This window comes from Nothobranchius furzeri, chromosome 5, assembly GCF_043380555.1.
Source record: "Nothobranchius furzeri strain GRZ-AD chromosome 5, NfurGRZ-RIMD1, whole genome shotgun sequence".
In the NCBI taxonomy this organism is placed as follows: Eukaryota; Metazoa; Chordata; class Actinopteri; order Cyprinodontiformes; family Nothobranchiidae; genus Nothobranchius; species Nothobranchius furzeri.
In genome coordinates this window covers 45,491,470-45,514,962 of record NC_091745.1, presented here as the reverse complement: position 1 = coordinate 45,514,962, position 23,493 = coordinate 45,491,470, and the positions used below count along the sequence as shown (strand labels likewise).

The window sequence follows — 23,493 nt, the reverse complement described above, 5'->3', positions numbered from 1 at the left end:
CACACACGGTCAACTGATTGATGCTTTTAAAGGGGCTGATGAGGTTTTCAATGAGACAAGAAGTCAGTTTGCTTTATATTTAACATTTTTATTTTCTTTCAAAGAATGTGTCTACAGGAAGTGTGTGAGCTCCAAAGCGGTGATGATCCTCATTCACTTCTACGACAGCCTGGTTCCGTTTCCAGATAAAAGCTACGTGTCGACTTTGAGGAGCTTTTCATGAAAACGTGTCAGGTAGGCGTATCACAGGTGCCAGTGACTCACAGGAGGTTAATCTTTGGGTATTAATAGTGACAGGTAAGCTGGAGCAGCTACTTATAGAGCTATATACCACCAGACACATGGTGCAGACAGGGCCAGAAGACCACAAACAGAAGGAGACACTACTAACACAAACCAGAACTTTCAAACACAGCAGTGATTAAATACCAAAAAAATCCCCAAAATGGCCTCAAACCAAACCAGGAAAACCACCTAAATTCTTCTGAATGCAACATCTGGGTGAGAAGTGCATCTTACAGTCACCAAAGGAGGAAAATTAGTTAGTAAATAACACCTGCTGACCTACTTTAGCCTGTGGAGGAGATTAGCAGGGCTATTTGAATACAAACAAATGCAACCTTTAAACAGCAACACAATATCTGTGCGTCATCATCAATCACATGACGGCAGTCACCAGTGTAGCATGTCACAACCTGCCAAACAACTGGCATGCGTCATTCTCCCAGAGGTAAGCCGGACAGCGTGATGACACTGACAGCATTCAGCTAGAGCAGAGAGGTACCGAAGGGAGAAGGCTAATACAAAACTGTACATATATATATATATATATATATATATATATATATATATATATATATATATATATAATAGTAATGTTAGGAACTAAAGCTGTCTGATAGTTGGCCTTTGCAGAAATAGATGAAAACACCTATACTTGTACCCGCAGTGGCCTGCATCTTTCTTTTGGCTAATGATTTGATCCTACAAAAGTATCAGCTCAGCGTATCCAGCAGGGATCATAGCGGGATCATAATGAGATGTAGGGGGTTATGAGGATGCTTCAGGTTTTTCAGAGATACCTGAATGTTTACTTGTTCACACCAAGAAAGAAAAGAACTGAAAAGCTGCAGAACATCTGTAGCCAAACAAATACTGAGAGATTGATGCTAATCTGTATATCGTTATTTTTGCGATTCATCTGATCAAGTTTTGAGTTACCATGCTCTGATTGGTATGTAAATGCCAAACGTATTATATCATGTTTGACCTTCAAAAAATATATAAATAAATGATCCAACCAGGATTAATTTTATCTCAAGACCTCATTTATCAACCGTACTTGCGTTCAGGTCTGTGCATATTCCTGCATAGGAACTAATATTTGCATCAGTAGCGTTCTTCATTTTGTGTGTGGAAATGTTCCTAAATATAAGAAACCTCAGACCCTGCGTACAAACAGCATCTACCTGGGCATCTGTTTTACCCAATAAATAATTATTTTGATGGGAAAACAGCTGTGTCACATTACTGGTGCTAAAACTTGTAAAAGACACCTGTGACCGTCGCAAATCTGACATTGTAGAATGGCTGATCTTGCATTATTGGAGGATTTGGCAGAGCGTGCACTCAGGAGGGAACGGGTACTCTGTGAGCGCACTGATCTAATCCTGATGGAGATCCTTCTGGAGCTATGCCGTGACCCTTTGTGGACCGATAAACAGCACAAATTCATATTATATTTTACAACTTAGAGAACTCCCAGAACCTCCTCCGCGCCCCAATCAAATATGCTACATTGCCAAGGCAACCACACTGAATGACAGCTCAGAGGAGGCTGCGCTCTCAGACATTTCCAAATAAAACTAACTCCAAACGGAACATCTCCTTAAATATAAAATGTGAATGACATCCCGTTACTCTACCATTTATCATATTCAGTTTTACGTGGAACCACTTCCTGACAGGGACCTCTCCTCTGGCCCGACCAAGTTTACAGCCTCTGCAACTTGTTAGTTGCAGATGAATAGGTTTATCAACAAACAACTGCGGAAAAATGTGCGTACAAGAGGCCACGGCATGTTTCATGAATCAGGATTTTGACCGTTCGTATGAACGTTCTAAATGTCGTTCATAGAAAGGACTTTAGGAATATTTCTACGACCACTTGATGATTGAGGCCTCTGGCAACTACACATATGGATGCTGGCATCTTGCACTGTAATATATATGTTTTGTTAATCTTTGACCTGTAATTAATAGTCAGGGATTTTATTTTTAATTTAAAAATTTTAAATATTCTATGTAATTAATTGCAACACTATCTCTCAGTGACCCTCCACGTCAGACCCCGATGCCGAAAGTAAATGGTAAATGGCCTGTATTTGATATAGCGCCTTCTAGAGTGCTGGAACCCCCCAAGGCGCTTTACAACACAATCAGTTATTCACCCATTCACACACACATTCACACACTGGTGGGGATGAGCTACGATGTAGCCACAGCTGCCCTGGGGCGCACTGACAGAGGCGAGGCTGCCGAGCACTGGCGCCACCAGTCCCTCCGACCACCACCAGCAGGCAACATGGGTTAAGTGTCTTGCCCAGGGACACAACAACAGCGACAGACTGAGCGGGGCTCGAACCTGCAACCTTCCGATTACGGGGCGAGCACTTAATTCCTGTGCCACCGTCGCCCCGAAAATGCCCCTTTTCGTCACAGCTGGACGAAAATGTTTTTTTTTCGACTGAAAATCCCAATGCAGCGTAACATTTGCGCAACAGGATGTGCGCTGGCGCTGCACTGTACCAGCACATTTCACTACTTCTAACATTCCTGTCGCACCCAATCCTAACATTTCCCGCCTTGCTATTTGGAATTTCCCCATCGCCTGGGCCCAAAACCAGCACATTCTCAGTCCAGACACATGGGGGACACACGCTTGGTCACTGTGAGGGGAACGTTAGAAGTAGGTTTTAAATAGCAAGAGGGTTATGGTTCAGATGTGGTGAAATGTGCTGGTTCGGTGCAGCGCCAGCAGACATCCCATCGTATCAGTTTTACGCTGCATTGGGATTTGGAGTCAGAAAAAAACAATTTTCGTCCAGCTGTGATGAAAAAGGGCCCTTTCAGTGTTGGGGTCTGACGCGGAGGGTCGCTGACCAAGCGTGTTTCCGATGTGTTGGGAGTGAGAATGTGTTGTTCATTAAGGGCAAATTATTTCATAGTATAATGTTAAAGAGTGAAAGGGTGAAACTGAAAACAGAAACCAAACTGTTAGGAACAGGCTGCTATGACAAACTATAGTTTTCATTTCAAAAGGAGTTACACGTTTAAAGATATCTTGTTGTACTCTGAACATCAATTCAAAACTGTCCAATAAATCGACAGGCCCACGTGGTATGGGAATGGTCTGCACACTGTCCTCCACATTTTCTCCAGCAGGAGGTTTTCCATCAATGTGTTTTCTAGCGTGGAGTAATAAAAACACATTTCCATCCATATTCCTTCCATCTCTGGGTGTTTGTACACATCCAGTGTAGGTACCAAATCGAGGCCCACTCCTCCGCTGAGATTGTACACCCCCTTCCTTTTCCCACAGTGTCTTTACGCCAGTTACATCAGATGAATGAGGTTTACGTCCAACATTTATACACATTTAAATAAGAATCTTATTTATTTTCTGTCATTTGAGGCTTTAAACAGTTGTAACAAACCGGTCTAATCTTTTGATTCTTTTGCATTAACTGAATGACATTTGTCGATAACGATAGTAATCTTCAGTTACTAAGTAGATTAAAACGGATACACACGTGCATATAAAAGTCAAAGCATTTTTCCCTTTTTCAGTCACATGAACCAAAATTCTAAACAAACGAAAAGATGTAGTAGATCTTAAATGAGCAGGTAGTGTGTTCCGGTCTATTGGAGCTAAAAAGACACGTTTTCTGACTCCTTTTTAAAATGAGGAACCACAAATGAAGTCTGTTGAGCTCTACGAATATAAAAATGAGACTGGAACGGAATTAACAAAGTGGTTAGATAAGAAGGGAAATCAAAACAGACACATTTATTTTATTATAAATAAACAACAACCAGTGAAGTTTCTGTCTGGCTTCAGCTGAAAGCCATGACAGACATGCATGTAAGTTTGAAGCAGCAAAGCCTCTGTGAAGCCACAACACACACAACATCGAGGTGGATGAGCTACAACAGCAGAAGACCCTACCGGGTGCCACTCATCTCCACTACAAATAGAACATGGATCCATCATGCCTTGTTACCATTGTGCAGGCTGCTGCGGGTGGTGGTGTAATGGTGTGGGGGATGTTTTCTTGGTACACTTTAGGCTCCTTAGTGCCAATTGGGCACGGTTTAAATGCCACGGGATACCTGAGCATTGTTTCTGACCATGTCCATCCCTTTATCACCACCATGTACCCATCCTCTGATGGCTACTTCCAGCAGGATAAGGCACCATGTCATAAAGCTCCAATCATTTCAAACTGGTCTCTTGAACATGACAATGAGTTAACTATACTACAACGGCCCCCACAGTCACCAGATCTCAACCCGATAAAGCATCTTTGGGATGCGGTGGAACGGGAGCTTCGTGCCCTGGATGTGCATCCCACACATCTCCATCAACTGCAAGATGCTATCCTGTAAATGTGGGCCAACATTTCTAAAGATGCTTTCAGCACCTTGCTGAATCAATGCTACGTAGAATTAAGGCAGTTCTGAGGGTGAAAGGGGGTCAAACACTGTATTAGTATGGTGTTCCTAATAATCCTTTAGGTGAGTGAATATCTTGACACTAATTTATACCATTCATTAAATAGAGTAGGTTTAATTGGTAATGGTAAGGTCTAATAAAGATATAATAATCTGGGTAACATATTCATTTAAACGAATTCAATATGGGGAAAAGAGAACTGAGACAGAAGGCAAGCTCACAATTTACCGGTCGATGTACGTTCCTACCCTCACCTATGGTCATGAACTTTGGGTAGTGACCGAAAGAACGAGATCGCGGATATAAGCGCCTGAAATGAGTTTTCTCAGCAGGGTGGCTGGGCTCTCCCTTAGAGATGGGGTGAGATGCTTGATCATCAGGGAGGGGCTCGGAGTAGACCCGCTGCTCATCCACATCGAGAGAAGCCAGTTGAGGTGGCTCGGGCATCCGGTCAGGATGCCTCCAGGACGCCTCCCTGGTGACGTTTTCCGGGCACGTCCAACTGGGAGGAGACCTAAAGGAAGAACCAGGACATGTTGGAGGGACTATGTCTCGGTGGCTGGTCAGGGAATGCCTTGGGATTCCCCCAGAAGAGCTGGCCCAAGTGGCTGGGGAGAGGGAAGCCTGAGCCTCTCGACTTAAGCTGTTGCCCCCGCAACCTGACTCCAGATATGCAGAAGAGAATGGATGGATGGATTGATTCAATACAAGGGTATAATATTAAATAGGGATTAAATACCATCATTGGGTCTTTGTTTATCTTTTTATTCAGTGGCACATAATTCAGTTTGAAAATGTACTAATACCAAAATATTTTCAAAATGTAGCCTGCTATACCATTAGTTATTAGGGCTGGTGGGTTATAATTAAATGTGATTGAGCTGAGAATCTGTAGGATGTCCTAAATAAACTAAAATATCATCTGCATAACAGGCTAAATTATGCTCCATTTCTCCCAGAGTTATGCCCTTAACATGTGGGTTCTGTCCCACCACTTGGGCTAAAGGTTCCAAATACTGGGTTCTTCCAAGGATGTAGCCAGAGTTTGAGCACAGTCCCTGCAGTGGTCTATAGCAGTGCAGTATTCAGTGTCAAGTGTCAGTGACACTGGTGGACCAAGAAAGCATTGAGTGGATGGAAGCATAAACACAAAAAGAAAGCTGAAATTGATGGAAAACATTCTTGCAATCAAACCAAAAAGGGAAAACTGACCAAAAGGGAGACCCTGCAGATATGTGGGACAAAACAAAGAAGACCATTTTCCCCAAAACATTAGTGTTTTATTTTTATATTATAACTTTTTTCATATAATTAATTTTTTTCACAAAAAGGATGCATCCTCCTTCCTCTGCTAAACATCTATAAGCAGTTTAAAAACAAATGCACAAATTATCTCTACTGTCTGTCTGACAACGATAAACTGTAAGCTAGTATAGTCTGGTGAGAATCTGCATCAAAGCTGTTTTGCATATCCTGTTTTGCTCATTAGCAAGGGATGCATGGCCAAAACAAAACTATTGTACTGTTGGCAGACCCACATGGCTCTCCTTAACCCCAGAAAGTAGTCTATGCATTTTTATTTGTTCCCTCTAGTTCAAAACAAAAAGGCGGGGTATGTTTCCAACAGAAAGGGTAATGTAAGGGCTATACATCTACAGTATGCAAGGGGGGATCAACCGCCTCTGAATACGAGCCCAACGGAGGGGTTTCTATTCAGTGGGATCAGTGGGAGCTTTGCCACAGCAAGTACACTGTAAAGCGTGGCTTGGCATTGGTGAGTACAATACATCTGGTGACAGCGCACACACCCACCGAGGGCTGAGCCTCCTGACAGGGAGGAGAATACGATAGGGTCAGGGGAAAACAAGGGGGGAAGGGGAACATAAATAAGAATGAAAAGGGAAATTAACTGAGTAAAAGGAATAGATTTGAGAATAACTGATAAAGGCTGAAAGGAATTAGATTTAAATAAATATCTTATCAAATGCAAGAAACCTTGGATTTGGCAAAGATGCTCAAGGCTTAGAGTTCACCTCAACACATTCTTTAAGTTGTGTTTAAGGAGCCCAACCTGTTGTCTCTATCACACAGTCAGTCACTGTAAGTGGTAAAGTTCGAGTCTAAATCTGTGGCTCTAGATGTGGGGTGGGGGGGTGTAACGGCTTCATTCCCAACTCATCCGAGGCACACGACACTTTGACCTGTGTGCAGCTCAACGACCCTAAAACCCAAACTCACGGTGACTTATCAACAGTGAGTGAGGGCAATACAATAGTTTGAATTAAACAACTCCTTGTTGATGCACGAGTCGATGTAGCATTGCTCTATATAAATAGATTTGCTGTCCATTTACAGTAAATTTCAAACATTTATGCAAGAAACATTCTATTACATAACACTATAACCCACTGTAAATAGGCTAAAATGTTCCGACTTTGAGTTTAGGTGCATGTACATACCTGCTTGCTTTCAGCATGTTACTCTCCACCAACAGACATAATTATCATAACTGGAGGAGGCAGGACCTTCATATCCAGGCATGAAATCAGGAGCAGTTAACCCTTTCTGAGCAACTTCAGAATACTGCATACAATGGATGCTACTGTATAGATATCAAACACAGATATCTATCCATCTATACATATGTATAGGCTAGTCTACTGGAGTCTCTCAGTCCTGCACAAATCAGATTAACATTGGTTTATCATTTGATGAAAAACAAATTTGCCAAAGGTCTACATCTAAAGCTGTGTGACATAATTAGCCAGAATCAGGAACAGGATCAACTCGTCCCAGGGAGATACATAACATTCTGAAAGACCGACTCGTGAAACAACACATCTTAACAAAATAACCCTAAAATAACACAGTTAAGGAAGGCAATGAGAATATTCTTTCACACACACACATGCAACTTAAACTTGTGTGTGAGCCTGTAAACCATCTTGAAACAATACAATTTTATGAAAGGTCATGTGAATGTTGTTTTAATACACACACACACATATATATATATATATATATATATATATATATATATATATATATATATATATATATATATATATGTATTTAGGGGGTAATTTGGCATTATACCGTTATTTGCATAGCCGTCTACGGTTGTTTGCATGTACAAAAGTAGCAGCTAGCTGTGGCATGCCTGCTGCAGCCAGGAGCATTTATGGCAGGAATATCACAATATTTCTCTTATGAAATGCAAAACTGTCATCAGGGTAAAGGTGTGTAAAATAGCATCTGCAATTTTTTTTACATTATAAAAAACATAACTTAAACAGCATCAAACTACTCTTGTCTTTGCTCCACACAAAGGTAGCCACTGACTCCAAGCTGATCTCCTAATTTAGTGATTAATTGAAAATTCCGAATTAACACTTCAGTGATGTCATCACGTGTGAGCAGCAAAGCACTGTTTCACCTGACACTATTTTTAAATGCAATGAAGAAACAAAAGGTAGTTGACCACAGTGATAAACTAGGTTTTAGAAGAATATTTGGGAGGAAAAATAATGCATGCTAATAATTACTATTTCTATTTTTAAAGAGGAAATATGAATAGGTTTATGAGAGGAATGACATTCAGAGCAGAGGGGCCAAATCACCTGCAGTTTTGCTTTTATGTCAATCCAGTGGAAGTATGTGAAAGCACATGCCTTAAATATAAAAGCCACGACTTCACATTAAAAACACCTTTAGTATACAAAAAGCTGTTAGAATAAAGTCCTGTGTTTTCCATTGCCCTGGAGTTCCCTCCATCCTGTCGGATCCTGAAAAATGACAATGTAATTTCTGCTCCATTTATTCCCCATGCCACATACCCGCCGACTCCCCACCCTTACATTCCCATGCTGGGCCAATATTATGCTTAAATCTCATGCTTCAATTGTCATGGATGAACTCTGGCACAATTGGATAGACAACGTAATTATATTGGCACCCTGTGTTCATGATGATCACCCTTTGAACAGGTGAAATGTTTACAGTGGAAGAAACCCAAACACCTCAATGCTCTCTTAGATCTTGGCCAAGAATGATAAACTTCTCCCTTCTGCCACATTTCCTCTTTAATATGAACATTAGTGAACATCATTGGCACGTTAGACACAAATAGCATCCAAATATGAGCACAGATTCTACACATTTACAGTTTTAGTAGCTAAAAACCAACCTTGATGGTTAGGAGAACTCTGATTGGTTGATTGCTGGAAGCTCGGATGAATGAGGTCAGGTTGTCTGTGATTAGATGATCGGTCCATATTTTCCTGCTGAGAGTAGAAGAACAAACAAAAAGGATAAAAATGTGAAGTTTTAGAAAACGATCTTAACATTTAATTAAATGTTTACTCGTTTAAAGTAGAAATAGCAAATGTGGAAAAGAGGCCAGCTTAAAACAGTTTTTTTCGTGCCTCTTTAACAACCTTCAAGCATTGTGCAGCTAAAAATAAATTGTGGATAAAAAAAACTATTAATAAAGTGGCTCTCTCCAAAAGCAACCATCCGGTTGTTTGTTATCACCGAACCGCTGCACTCTCTCACTTCCCTGGGTCGTGTATTCAGCAGCATAACACCACTGGTGTGAGAGGTTCTCCACTCAATAACATCAGAGAAGGAGAAACAGCCGGCTGCTACCACTTCAACATTATGACAAACTACCAGAGTCCCAAAAACGAAAATCACCATTTGACGTCACGGACAAGAAAAGTGGTTTGGACGTAGAAAACGGCGACTGGTGTTTAGCACTATATCGTTTCCTCTGGTAATGCAGGTTTCTGGTTCTGCCTGATGTGGCCCAAGATGATTCCCATTGGGACGGGTGGGTGTCCCTTCACCGTGGTTGCGTTTAAAATCTAGCTTGTTTACCAGAATTGATATTGTAGTTTTTACAACCTGCATATTAGAAAGACGTGTTTGTGATTTCTTGAAGATAAAAATGAGAATTGATAATGACTGTAAGCACTTTTCAGATTGAAAAGACTTTAACATGAAAAAGTCATCAGCATACCCATAAAACCCAGCAAAGAAACTAGAATACATTAGGCACCAATGGGTGAATATCAGATGAAAATAAGAACAGTAATATAACCAGGTTGTGTTTCTTTAAACTGTGTTGTACAGTTTATAACATTCAGTCCAATAAGATGTTTTAGCAAAAGAGCTTTTTCACAGCCATGGCTTGGATCTGTCTCTGGCACCCATGGTTATGGAAGATGTCAAATTATTCTGTGTGTGTGTGTGTGTGTGTGTGTGTGTGTGTGTGTGTGTTAGTGTGTGTGTGAGTGTGTGCATGCGTGCGTGCACTCAGGGATTTGTCAAGAATAGCAAGAGTGGGAACAGAAAGTTCTAGAGCGGACATGTGTTCACAAAAAAACATCTCTACTAACTGCGCCTTGCACATCAGCCCTCCTCTGATGCAGTTATAAAAGCAGCTGTGGTTACTTGTTCTGCCCCATTCAGAGCTGTCACAGACAACACAGGCAAGTTGGATTTTATTACAAAAGTTCTTTGAGCTTTTTTTTACTGCAAGACTACATCCATCCATCCATTTTCATCCGCTTATCCGGAGTCGGGTCGCGGGGGCAATAGCCTAAGGCGAGAGGCCCAGACTTCCCTCTCCCCAGCCACTTGGGCCAGCTCCTCCGGGGGAATCCCAAGGCGTTCCCTGGCCAGGTGAGAGACATAGTCCCTCCACCGTGTATTGGGTCTACCTTTAGGTCTCCTCCCGGTTGGACGTGCCCGGAAAACCTTACCAGGGAGGCGTCCAGGAGGCATCCTGACCAGATGCCCAAGCCACCTCAACTGGCTCCTCTCGATGTGGAGGAGCAGTGGGTCTACTCTGAGCCCTCCCGAATAACCGAGCTTCTCATCCTATCTCTTAGGGCACATATGTCAGAGTCAAGGCCCGCGGGCCAGATGCATGTGGCCCGCAAGATAAATGTCAAAAATATATTAAAACTGGCCCGCTGGCCGATTTTACCGCAAAGACTTCAACTCCCATGATGCTTTGCGGCGTCAGCGCGGAGCCGAAGCGCCCCCTCCTTTGTGTTTTTCCCAGTTTCTGCTGCCGGTGTCTGCAGCTCCGCTGTCTCGGACAAACTACACTCCTCTCACTCAGCGCCGAGTTCACTCATCTATTTGCCGACGTTGAAGCCTAGAAATGGAGATTTTAACTGCTCAGTAATGTGTTCACGAAAGTTTTCCAACCTATGTGAGCACCTGTTGTCATCTAATGTCATTATTATGATGAAGATGAACCAAACAACAGGAGTCTCCTCCTAAGCTCAGATCAACCCCATGATGCAGGTATCTGGCTGGAACAGGTGAGCATCACAGTAAACCAGTGGAACAAACTGAGCTTTAAATATTTTGGTTTTCTGCTCCAAAACATGAAAGTTAACAGGTGAGATGTTGCATTTTCATTTAAGATAAAATGATATTTTTATGTTGTTGTTGGCCCGTGAGAAAAGATTTAACCTACAGTAAACAGGAAGTGGAAAGGCTGCAGATAGATGAATAGAATAGAAAATCCCTTTTATGTTCCTCAGTGGGGAAAGCTAGACGTCACAGCAGCGATGACACTTATTACAGGAGAAAAAAAGAAGAATAAAAAATAAGAAAAATGAATAAACAAGAAAACATAAATCCTGAATAGATTTTAAAAATGCTGATTATACCACAAGTAATGAATACCACTGATGCCTTTTATTTAAAACTGACTTGCTCGTGTGTAATTTGGTTATTCCACATTCAGTGTTAATGCAGAAATATGTTTGTTTCCAAATTTAAAGGTTCAAAATTGCATTAATGTTGATAAAGAAAATGTGCAAATTTGCCGTCACTTTTTCAAAAATATTAAGTTTGGCCCTCGACTCCGTCCCAGAGTTTGATTTCGGCCCCGTGTGAGTTTGAGTTTGACACCCCTTTCTTAGGGAGAGCCCAGCCACTCTTAGGAGAAAACTCATTTCGGCCGCTTGTATCCGCGATCTCGTTCTTTTGGTCACTACCCAAAGTTCATGACCATAGGTGAGGGTAGGAGCGTAGACCGACCGGCAAATCGAGAGCTTCGCCTTCTGACTCAGCTGTCTCTTCACCACGACAGACCGGTACAATGCTTGCATCACTGCAGATGCAGCACCAATCCGCCTATCAATCTCACGATAGGTCTTGTTTTCCCTCACACGTGAACAAGACCCCAAGATACTTAAACTCCTCCACTTGGGGCAGGACCTCATCCCTGACCCGGAGAAGGCATTCTACCCTTTTCCAAATCCAGATCATGGTCTCAGATTTAGACTACTACTACAAGACTACATCCAAGTCTCTATAATAGAAGCCTTTTGCAACTAGAGTTGAGTTGCTTTCAGAGACACTGGGCCCCAGTGACCAGAGTCCATCAACAATTGAATTAAATATATTCGTTATTTTTATGTTTATAAGGAAGATAAATTAAGATGGTAAAAAGACAAAAGTGACTTCCTTTGGCAAACTGAAATGTGCACAGTCAGTAATTGCCGCCTAAGTTTTCATCTGGAACCACTGGTTTCTTTTTGGCCCTTGGCCAACATTGACAATGTTAGGTAATGATTCCATCACGTGACGTCGTATCTCCACTGCTTTGGCAAAAACACAAGAAAGCGAGTGGTATTAGCTCTTTTGTTTTCACGTTGCAGCAATTCACAGGTTGCAGCAACCCAATGCATGTGACTGTTTTTATATTAAAATGGCGTCCATCCATTGTCTTTCACTTATCCGGGGTCAGGTCGCAGGGGCAGCAGCCTAAGCAGCTCCTCCAAGAGCATCGCAAGGCGTTCCCGGGGCAGCTGAGGAACGTAGTCCCTCCAGCGTGTCCTGGGTCTTCCTTTAGGTGTGGAGACACAGCAGATCTACTCCGAGCCCCTCCTGCATGAATGAGCATCTCACCCCATCTATAAAGGGGGAGTTCAGCCACCCTGCAAAGAAAACTAATTGCAGCCGCTTGTATCCACAACCTCATTCTTTCGGTCACTACTCAAAGCTCGTGACCATAGCTGAGGGTAGGAACATAGACTGACCGGTATGTCAAGAGCTTCACCTTTCAACTCAGCTTTCTCTAGCTCTCTAATATCAAAATGCTTTTCAGAAAATGCAATGTCTAAAGTGATTCTTGCAAATGAAGACCTGAGATGGGCTAAGTTGTTACCATTTGCTTATGAATGGAAAAAGATTTAAATTAATTTTAATGTTCAGCAGCTTGTGATCACACCACTTCAATACTGGCACATTCACATCTGGGTTGGCCCAGTCTAGCTCTGGTAGGGTAATTGTGTTCACATCTGGGTAATCTGTGCATTTTCTGTGCTCAGCCAACGTTTTTTTTTCGGACCTGCTTTCTTGTGGCCAGCTTGGTGCTGAGCTGACCAAACACACCTACTACAGGCTGATTGACCAGCAGATGTTCCCACCTACCTACCTGAGGGAGCCTCTGGTTGGCATGTAGAATCAGCCAGCAGTGGCGGGCTGATCCAACAAAGACCGAACCGGGCCGACCCAGGTGTGAATGCGACATTAGAAGTTTGTCCTGGGCCACCATTACAACTCTCATCTTGAAATGTCATTAAACTTAATGATGCTTCAGGGTGGATTTTTTTTTAATTAAACTACAGGAAAATCATCTAGACAACAGTTTAAACTAGCTTAAGTGACTTCCAACAGGTTCCAACAGAGGCCATTTATACCACCATCTCATTTATAAACCACTTTATAATTTTTACTTTCATCCTAATTCAAACTAACGGTAATTATGGATTTGCTCCCAAAACACAATCATGGCCAAAAGCATTATTTTACATTTACGTGCAGGCGGCAAAAGGCCAGCCAAGGCTACATATAAAAAAATTTAATTTGAAAGGACAAATTGTAAAAATGTGTGACGCCTCTTGGCTGGTGACCAAAACTGGGAAATATTTGTGTCAACTTGCGATCAGCCAATCTAAAACTCAGAAATCAGATATTTTATTTAGTCCTGGTTCATGAATACACCATCACTAGGAGCTGATTCATTCTAGCAATAACTGATCTTCCTTGTAGTTGTTTTAGACGTGTATTTTCATAAGTAAAAATAATTTTTGTAAACAACATTAAATCCCATTGAAGGTAATTTCTTTTAAATGAAAAGCAGATTTCAGTGATGTTTATTTATTTGTAAGTCACTTTACTGACTCACTGTGAGAAAGAAGCTTCAGGATTTCATCCTGATGTCGTCACTTGTCAACAGAAAGGCTAAACTGAACAGAATGGTACTACAGGCCAACATTTGGTATCCTTAAGAAACGTATTGATACTGTAACCCCTAATTCACTAAGACCATCAAACAGATCCATAGCTGTGCCCACCAGCACAAACGCCCTCTACTCTGCACCAGCTAATCCAAACTCAGTCGTAACTCAGCATAGTTCTGTTTTTACAACATTTTACCTGTTACTGTAAAGGAAAATTCAAAGTTTTAACTTTTCTGGTTAACTGCTCTCACTCAAAAAAATCCTCCATGAAATGCAGTCCTTTTATCTCTTGTGTCATAGTGAACCTCGACAGTAACACACACCTTTAAGGATCCATCAACCGAACACTGACTGACTCCCACCCACTGAAACAGTAGTCCTACACTGTTTGGTTTGTAGGATGGTGCAGAATTAAGTTGATTTGAGGACAAGTGTATTAAGTCAGGACAGTTTGGTCATGATTTATCTTCAGTGAGCAAACATAGTAAAGCTCTTGTACACCAGATGCTGATTTTGCACGAGTTTGGTTGGTTGTCTGTAAATTTAAAGTGTTCATTGCTTTAACTGACTAGTTTAACGATATAGGTTGACTTGAACCTATAGGTGCAGGCTAAAATACAAATACCAAATCAGGTAACATGTTTTAGAAATGAACCAAGAGGGAAAAAAGTTTCTCTGCGTTTAACCTTTGCTCTTGCATTTAATGCCCTTCTTCTCAGTCACACTCACACTCTTACAGATAGAGATAAAAGTGCAGGCTCACTAGCATAAACGTCATACTAAATCTCTGGGAAAAAAAGAGGTCAAAATGGGACCAAAGGGTAAGCCAAGTTTTGACAAGGGGCTTGTAATGGCCGTTTTATATAGATGAAGTTGAAAGGAGCTCTAAACAGGAGCCAAAAGGCTGAAGGTTCAGCATTTAAAAGGGGTCTGGGGAAGGTCAGGGACTAGGTTAAGTCCTGAGAGCAGAGCAGACACAAGAAGAAAAGAAAAACAAGTGAGACGCTTTCAAAGTTACGCCTTCAGAAGAGGTCAGTCTTAGGTTGAATGTTATGTTTGAACATGGCTCAATTCTTAAATTACTGAGGGGCTTTGAGCCAACAAGGACCAGCTGAATTTGATCCACAACACTTTACAAGCTTCATTTTTATGCCGCTTCAGTATGAGGAACACCATCTTGTACTGGTGCACTGGTTGAAGTTGTGTAAGAAACTATATACTTCATCAGTTTTAGAGTCAATGGGAATATCACCATCTAGAAAAGAAATTCTGAGAGAACCTAGAGAAAAATTAAAAAACAAAGACAAATACAAGAAAGACTAAAGCAGACCAATACAGTCACCGACCACTCTATTAGGTACACCTTGCTGCTGCTAGGTTGGACTGGCTTTTACCTTCAGAACTGCCTCAAGACTTCACATCATTGATTAACAGGTTTTGGTCCGTATTGAATTTGCATCGTAGAGTTGACAGCTGCACACCCATGAATCTCCTGTTCCACCACATCCCAAAGGTTCTGGGGCCTCATTTATCAAGCTTGCTTACGCACAAAACGGGGTCGGAAAACTGCGTAAGCAACTTTCCACTCAAACTTTGGGATTTATGAAAGAAAACTTAGTGGAAAAGTGTGCACAACTTTAAGTAGACTATGGACCTGGCTTACGCACATTTTGGACATGGAGAGCACCTGCAGTGCTGCTGCTGAGAAGATAAAATTATGAAATCCTGCAGCATTATCACTTGTACTGCTTCGTTTTCACACAGAACAAGACCCCCCACGCGCGCACACACACACACACACACACACACACACACACACACACACACACACACACACACACACACACACACACACACACACACACACACACACACACACAGCCTGAAGCGCAGAATACGGAATGCAGAATGTCAGCAGGGGGACAGATTGAGACAGAATGTCATGCGTCTGTGACCCGATTGATCATGCGCCCTGGCTACTTGTACAAGGGAGATCTCTGTTTGGCTGACTGGTTAGCGTACGTGACATTCACCTGGGAGTCTGGGGATCGAATCCCAACTGAGGCATTTTTTTATATCCGCCACAGATCTCTCTGAAGAATTCACAACATTGATGGCTTCAGCAACGCTGTGCCACTCCGTGGATTTTCTCTTATTTGTTTTGCAAAAGCACTTCCTTTCATTTCTCCACCTCACCCACAAATACCTCAATTTCTGCTTCTGTGAAATTGCGCTTCCTTAATTTGCCTTGATCTATGGTCGCCATCGTCATTGGCAGAGCAATGCAACAGCCGGCTTATGTGAATGCATGAGATCCACAAGGCACTTTGCATTGACTATTTATGGCAGTAAGTGGGCGGGGTGAGGGCGGATGTGACTAAAATGCAGCTGAGAAACATTCTCGTTAGTCTCTGATTTATGAAGCGGAGATTGCGTGCAGCTGTGCGTACTCCATGTTTGATAGATCACAAATGAAATTGTGATAGATCACAAACCTACTTGGCGTAAGTACTTTTTTTTTTTTGCTGAGCTTAAGTACGGTTTTAGTAAGGATTCTACGCAATGTCTGATAAATTAGACCCCTGGACTGGACTGAGATCTGGTGACTGTGGAGGCCGTTGAGGGTGCAGTAAACTCGTTGTCATGCTTTAATAAAACCAGTTTGAAAGTACGTGAACCTGGTACTAAGAAGGCCAAAGTGTGCAATTAAAACCTCCCATGAAACTTTCCACTACCACTCCCAGCGGCCTGAGGCACTGATACCAGCCAGGATGGCTCCATGCTTTCGTGTTGGGGACACCAAATTGACCCACCCGTGTAAATGTTGCAGCTGAAATACAGACTCATCAGAACTGGAACGATTTGTTTTCCAGTCTCTTCTTTGTCTGGCTATTCTTTCTGCTCCAGTAGCAGTCGGTGTGATTACGTCATCAACACAAACAACAAGGATATTAGTGCCTTTCAGAGGAAACCAAACAATTCTTTATTATTATTTTTTTCTGTGTCCTGTCTGGCTGTAGCCTAGTGAACTAGACCAAATTCTTGCTTTGCAAAGTTTGGTCTAGACACGCTCCATTGGAGCCTCCGCAGCTCCTACCAGGACTCTGGCTAGCCAATCACAGCTCTCTAGAGGGGTTTCAAACACATAAAGAGCTGTGATTGGTCCATAATGGTGGGCCGCTTTGTGGGCCAATCAGGGCACTCTATATGCCTGGTGGGTGGGATGATGCAACAGAGTGAAACAAGAGTATGTCACATTCATTGTCCAGTGGAATGCAGAGATCATTTGAAAGACAACGGTAGAACCTGCCCCACAACCGAGAGCCATCAATGGAGCATGGCCAGACTAAATAATACATTTAGAAAAAATGCTGGAAGTGCTGCAGGGGTGTGAGAAATCTTATCTGGTGCTCTCACTGGTGCTCTTCAGCCAAGGGATCCACATAAATGTTGGCAAAAGGAGATCTGAGGCACTCAGGAGATACAAAAATAAAAAGCCTTTATTAGTACATGGCTTAAATTGTTAAAAACATCAATGTCAACGCGTTTCAGCCCACAGGGCCTTCGTCAGGGCTCAAAATGTTTGTATGCTCACTCACCCCCATGTTAAAAAGGCCAATCAATGACACCTGCCGAAGCTGGGCAGGTAGACTGCATTCTGATTGGATGACCAGTACAACACAAAAACTTTTTACATCTAAACAATCCTATTGTAAGGATGAATACTTACAAATATGAAATTTCACTTATAGAATTTGAGAAAAAATTATAAATATGGTACACAATTTTTTTCTCAAATTCTGTAAGTGAAGAACAGTCTGCTTCTAGACCTGCAGAAAAGGGACACACAACACAGGAGCAAGCTATCACTGCGTCAACTTGATGAAGAAATATATAATCAACATTGTTTTACTGAGCAATCACACGATAATAAATCACAGTGCATTTAGTGCCAACCACAGCCTTAAGACATGTGTTGAACGTGCCCAGGTCCATATTTGTGAGAGCACCATGTGAGCACCTGTGTGTGTACCCGCTCTTGTTTATGTAAGGTTACTCTATGTGTGAGGGGCCACAGATCTGCCCCCAAAGATGTGTAGGAGATGGAGGGAGCTCCAAGTCCCAGAGATCCCGGAGCTGCCCCAGGGCACAGGGACCCCAGGGAGACTGCGACCAGGAAAGCCCCTGCCCCCCTTGAGAGGGACAGATGATTGCCCCGGGGGGCCACAACTAGGAGCCGGCAGAGTCCCGGGAGATATCAGCGGCAAGCCCACAGGCCCGCCCGCAGTCTCCCACCCCCTAGCCGGCCGAGCCCGGGGCCCAGCGACCCAGGACCCAGATCCCACCAGGCAGCCGCCGGGATTGATCAGGCAGATGCCAAAAATCTTAAACCCCCTGATCCGGGAGCCACGAACACTCAGGCAGACCAAGGCAACGCACTCCACACCTAGTGTGGCAGGGGGAGGGGAGATGAACATAAAGAGCATCAAAAGAAGTCCCATGAGAAGTGAGGAGTCAAAGGCCCCACCTGACATATACAGTCATACACAGACAGTCACACACTCCCTCCCTCATGCTCACACACACATTCAACCAAAGACTTACAAAAATACACGCTGGACACCCACTCTTGCATGAAACCAAACAATTCTGAAGTTTTGATGACAAAAAAAATCTTCAAATGTTTTGACAAGGAAACAGAAATTATGTCCATCACCATTGCAGATGATTAGATCTGACAAATCAACTACAAATTAATGATCTATTCTCACTAACCTCCCTAAATGACAGCACATATTTTGCAGCTTGTTTATCCATATGCAAACACACACAACTTGCTGTCTTCAAGTGCAAGAATAGGTGACTTTCAGCCGTAAAACAGCACACTACTGTTGTGCACAGAATCACCATTTATTTAGCAGTCTTGATTATGCAACTCAAAATAGATTTAAATAGTTTAAAATTCTTCCAGTTTAGAACATCTACACTTGAATCATCTTTACATGGCAGCTGCAGTTTCATCCGAGAAATAATAACTTCCTTAAATTGGGAATTTCTCGGTGAATGACCTTTTTCATTCAGCAAGTCAAGGTACATCAGTAATTGCTGAACAGTCAGTAAACAGCATGCCGAGTGTTTCTGTGCATTTATCTCACAATGTTGACATCCATATACATTTGCTCCAGCGACCACCCAACTTTTAACTTTAATCAGGAAGCTAAACTTGATCTCAAGTTTTAAAAGCCTTTTGATTCCCCAGGAACATAATCTCGCCTGACAAGATAATTGTTGTGATCTAAGGACTTGGTGCTTCAGAGAAAAGGAACAGAGGCGCTAAAGACAGAGTTTACCTAACTATGCTGTCATATTTAATCTGAGCCCTCTTGGTGAGGAAAGGGTTTTTGTATGAATCTAAGCTTGTTTGGAGGTCAGTAGCTCATCTTCTAATTACCAGGAGTTTAATATAAACTCTGACTATGAATGCCTAAATGTTCTCCTTGTTTTAGCCATCTGGTTGGTCATTAGAAATGGCAACACTCACACTGTCTCATTTGTCTCCCTTCTGGAACATTTACCTAGGTTCAGGCTGGAAAATCCATTAGCCAACCCCGTTCTCTAACAAATATGCACAGGATAACATAAAAATACAACGTGACGAAGGAAAATCCGTGGTTTCTATATTTTAAGGTTCAGAGATAAAGACCGCACTCCCCTTATCTCATTAAGCCAACTCTCTAACCTACGGCGTTAAGTTCAAAGGGCACAGATGAAGCATTGACCCAAATGAGATGCAGATGACAGACTGGTTTCTAACTGGATCTTTACCACGGTCTACAGTCCAAATGAGTGCAGTAGATATGAAGTGATGAACGTCACCAACGTTTAAATAGAGTTTGTGTTTTAAAAGCTGTGAAATATTATTTTTCCTCTCAGAATCGAAGAACAAGATCTCCAGCTAAAGACTCAAACGTCACTAGCCACGTTTACATGCGCATATTTAATCGGATTGAATGCCCATTCAGATTGAAAATTCTGCATGTAAACATGTCAATCAGAATATTCTGATCCGATTCGGCCCGATCGGATTGAAATTTCAATCCGATTGAGAGAGGTGGTTTATTCCGTTCTTCATTCCGATTGACGTGCATGTGCACAGCCATTCGGATTGTTGGGGTAAAACAATGCCCACTGCGCATGTGTGCAACAGCCAGCGGGCCTCTCCGCTGTCATTTGGACTGCCTGACTTCAAAAATGACGGTGTAATTAACAAGCGGCGGCTTTTAAATCCGACAACAAGCCGTCCCGTTTCAGTAATATTTAATTCAGAACTTGCATTTTGTGGAAGTAAAATAAAAATCTGATTATTGCACAAATCATTCGACAAAGATGTTCAAATCTTTACTGGAAATACGCAGGTTTATCGTGGGGGTTGCAGCGCACGGATCCCCGTTTCTGTCAGCTTTGAACACAGCAGCTTCTGCAGCAGGTGATGGAGACACGCTTGTAAAGAACACAGGATAATCTGGGTTTTACAGACCTGATTGGAGGCTGATGTTGGGTAGGAAAACGTCCTCGGTTAAATACTCTGGACGACAGTAAAGTCCGTGTTCGTTAAAAGCACGTAAACGCAGATGACCTGAGATGCGGTTCGTTAATGATGAACACATGCTTCTAAACTTTCTGAACATCTTCTGTTATTTTGTTTGAACAGATTTTTCTCAACAGTTTCAGCTGATCGTCACATGTTATTAATAATAAGCCACAACAGAGCTCAGTAATAAAACATGAGGCTAACCCCCCCCACCCCCCACCCCCGCTCTGTGCCGCAGCGCAACAGCTGTCAATTCAGACCTGCGGACCAGCTGATCAAGAGGCAGACATAACCCTCCCTTATTTTAATCAACAATAAAATGCAGCAAAGCATATATCTGCAGTTATTCACTGAAGAAAACGTAACTTCTATGAGCTAAATAAAAATATTAAATTGAATAAATGGATCAGGAAAGCAGGAAGAATAGTTATTTCTGTTTTTACATTTTTCTTTTCGTTTCATGGCGTTTGTTTACAATTTTTCTTTCGTGAAAGGCAACTCTGCGCATGCTCAACCTATTTAATCGGATTAAATGCTTGGTGCATATGTACGCACGGCATGATCGGATCATTTCAGTTCGTGTCCATGTGAACAGAGATTCGGAAATTCCGATCAACCAAGATTTCAATCGGATTGAGGAAATTAGGCACATGAAAACGCAGCTACTGACTCAACAAGTCACTGACTTGATGCAATCTGCTGGGTTTCCTTACATATGAAGTTTTTAACCAATTAGAATAATCAACCACATGTTTCCATTGTATATCCCCTACAGTGTTCCCTTTACATATTACCTCTTGGGCCTGCAGTGTTTCCGAAAGAAAACATATCCATCCATTGTTACGCTGATGACACACAGATTTACTTTCAAGTGAAACAAAATGACTCTTCTGTGGGAAGATGTTCGTTGTGTAAATCAACTTCCGTAAATTAACTGAAGGCAAAACTATGGTTCCTGCAGTGGTGCTCATCTCTGCGAATAAGAACATTTTTTGTTATTTACAGTATCTAGGTAAAAAGAGTCTAACAACGAAAAGTAAGAAAAAATGTAAATCGGAGAAAATGTGGGCATCAGGGTTTAGAATGGCTTGGAGATTTAAATTGCTAACAGATCTAATTCAACAAGTCACCAAGTTTAGCTTTGCAGACCTATTAGCTATTAAATGTTGTGAGTATTTGATCACAATAAATACTAAAAATTCAAAAAGAAGAAGAAACACATAATTAAACCTTTACCTGATAGTTTGGGTGATGCAAGAAATAATCTGGGCAACCTGCCACAGCCATGGTGTGTGTTTCTCTGATGCTTCAGGTCAATCTTCAGGTTGGATCAGTTTGGTCAGAAAACAGACCGAGTAAAACCTAAAGGGGAGAATAAGGTAACTAAAGTTAGTGAAAAGTAGAAAAAATGGAGACATGAAATTTAACTGGACACGCTAAAGGCAGAGGTGATTGAACTTTTTAGTCATTATTTGAATAAAACTAAGAGTTTGTTTGTTTGTTTGTTTTTAAAAAAATGGAATAGTTGATTTAAAAACCATTTACAGCTGAGATTCTTCCCATAACTGTCTACGTTGGAAATTAAGACAAAATGTTTGATTGAAAACTGACATCCTTACGTCCATCTGTGGTTCAAATAACCATAAACCAGGAGAAGTTCAGTGCACTTAACCTACCTAAAGTGGCTACCCTACTAACCTCTTGGCATTGCCGCTATGAAACAAACACCTGTAAACACTCAACTAAAAATACCCTGCAGGCATATCTCCAGGCCTGAAGTTAGACCCTGGGGAATTTTTAGAGCCAAGCAGCTCAGGTTCAGAACTGTAACGGCCTTTTATACAACAGTTCATGACCCTGAGCTTGTATTTAAAAACATGAACTGCCGTTTCATAAGCAGCTAATATTATCTCATGTTTGTGTTAGCGGTCGTCAGTAGGTTGCCCTTGTGGTCCTGCAGTGTTTATATTCAGTGTGTGTATTTCTGCCTCGGCATGGATGTACACGTCTAACTGCTAATGAATGTGTAGTTGTAAATGTGTTGTGAAATAAAGATTGTTTGAATAAAATGGGTTAGAGTGCACACAGCTCACTTCTTTAAAGCTTGTCATTATTAGTCAAGCAGGAAACTGGGCTAGTGCTGTGGAATTCAGTCACGGCCAAATGTTTCAAAATAACAAGTGTTGGTTTTCACAAAGCTTCAGTATTTTTAAACCTCTGTCAGATGTTTCGGTGGTGACCTGAAGTGTGATTAAAAGATTTAGCTTAGTTTGACGCATTGATCCTTCCTTTTCGAGACCTCTGCAGTTCATCCAGACATGATATCTGTGAAATTCAATGAAGGATAGCAGCCCACTCTTCCATACCCACTGCGTGCAGTTTGTCAGAATGTGTGGGGTTTTGTTGGTCCACACACTTATTTCGGATTGTTCTTGAGTTCTCAATGATCGCTCTTGATAGCTTTCTCACTCTACCTCTCTTAGTCCTGAACCATTGAGCCAAGTGCAGTGTTGGTGAAAACGTTTGAGCCACGCCTGCCAAACTGGCCAACGATGTAATGTCTCAAGCAGAACATTTTTAAACTACGCAGGACAAACTACACAGGACAATGTCCTCGCAGGCTTCAGATTTGTATCTGGGTTTCGTAGTGACCTCTGACCTTTGCAACCTTTGCATGCTATACATATTTTTATTGTGACAAAGAAATGTTGAAATCATTTGAAAAAAAGAAACATCAATTTTGTGCAAAATGCAAAACATTTTCTACCAACAGAATATTTTCTGCTCAGGAAAATAAACCAACAGAATTTATCAGAAAATGATGAGTCCATCATATAATTATTAGGAATGAAACACCAGAAATGTCAGAAAACAAATGAAAAAAGTTCTAAATA

The 23,493-nt window shown here is 41.8% G+C and overlaps 1 protein-coding gene across 3 annotated transcripts in view; it reads right to left on the bottom strand.

The window, feature by feature from the left end:
- The window catches only part of grb10b (growth factor receptor-bound protein 10b), a 98,942-nt gene that overhangs the window by 50,076 nt on the left and 25,373 nt on the right, over positions 1 to 23,493 (bottom strand). Inside the window, exons 2-3 of one of the 3 annotated variants that reach the window (XM_015949152.3) lie at positions 21,836 to 21,961; positions 8,922 to 9,018 (exon numbers count right to left, since the gene is read on the bottom strand). In XM_015949152.3, coding sequence (XP_015804638.1) covers positions 8,922 to 9,018; positions 21,836 to 21,886 — 148 coding nt within the window. In that variant the 5' untranslated portion in view covers positions 21,887 to 21,961. Of the gene's footprint in view, positions 1 to 8,921; positions 13,518 to 21,835; positions 21,962 to 23,493 lie in introns of those variants that run through there. The other 2 variants (XM_015949153.3, XM_070550811.1) reach the window with 2 other exon arrangements.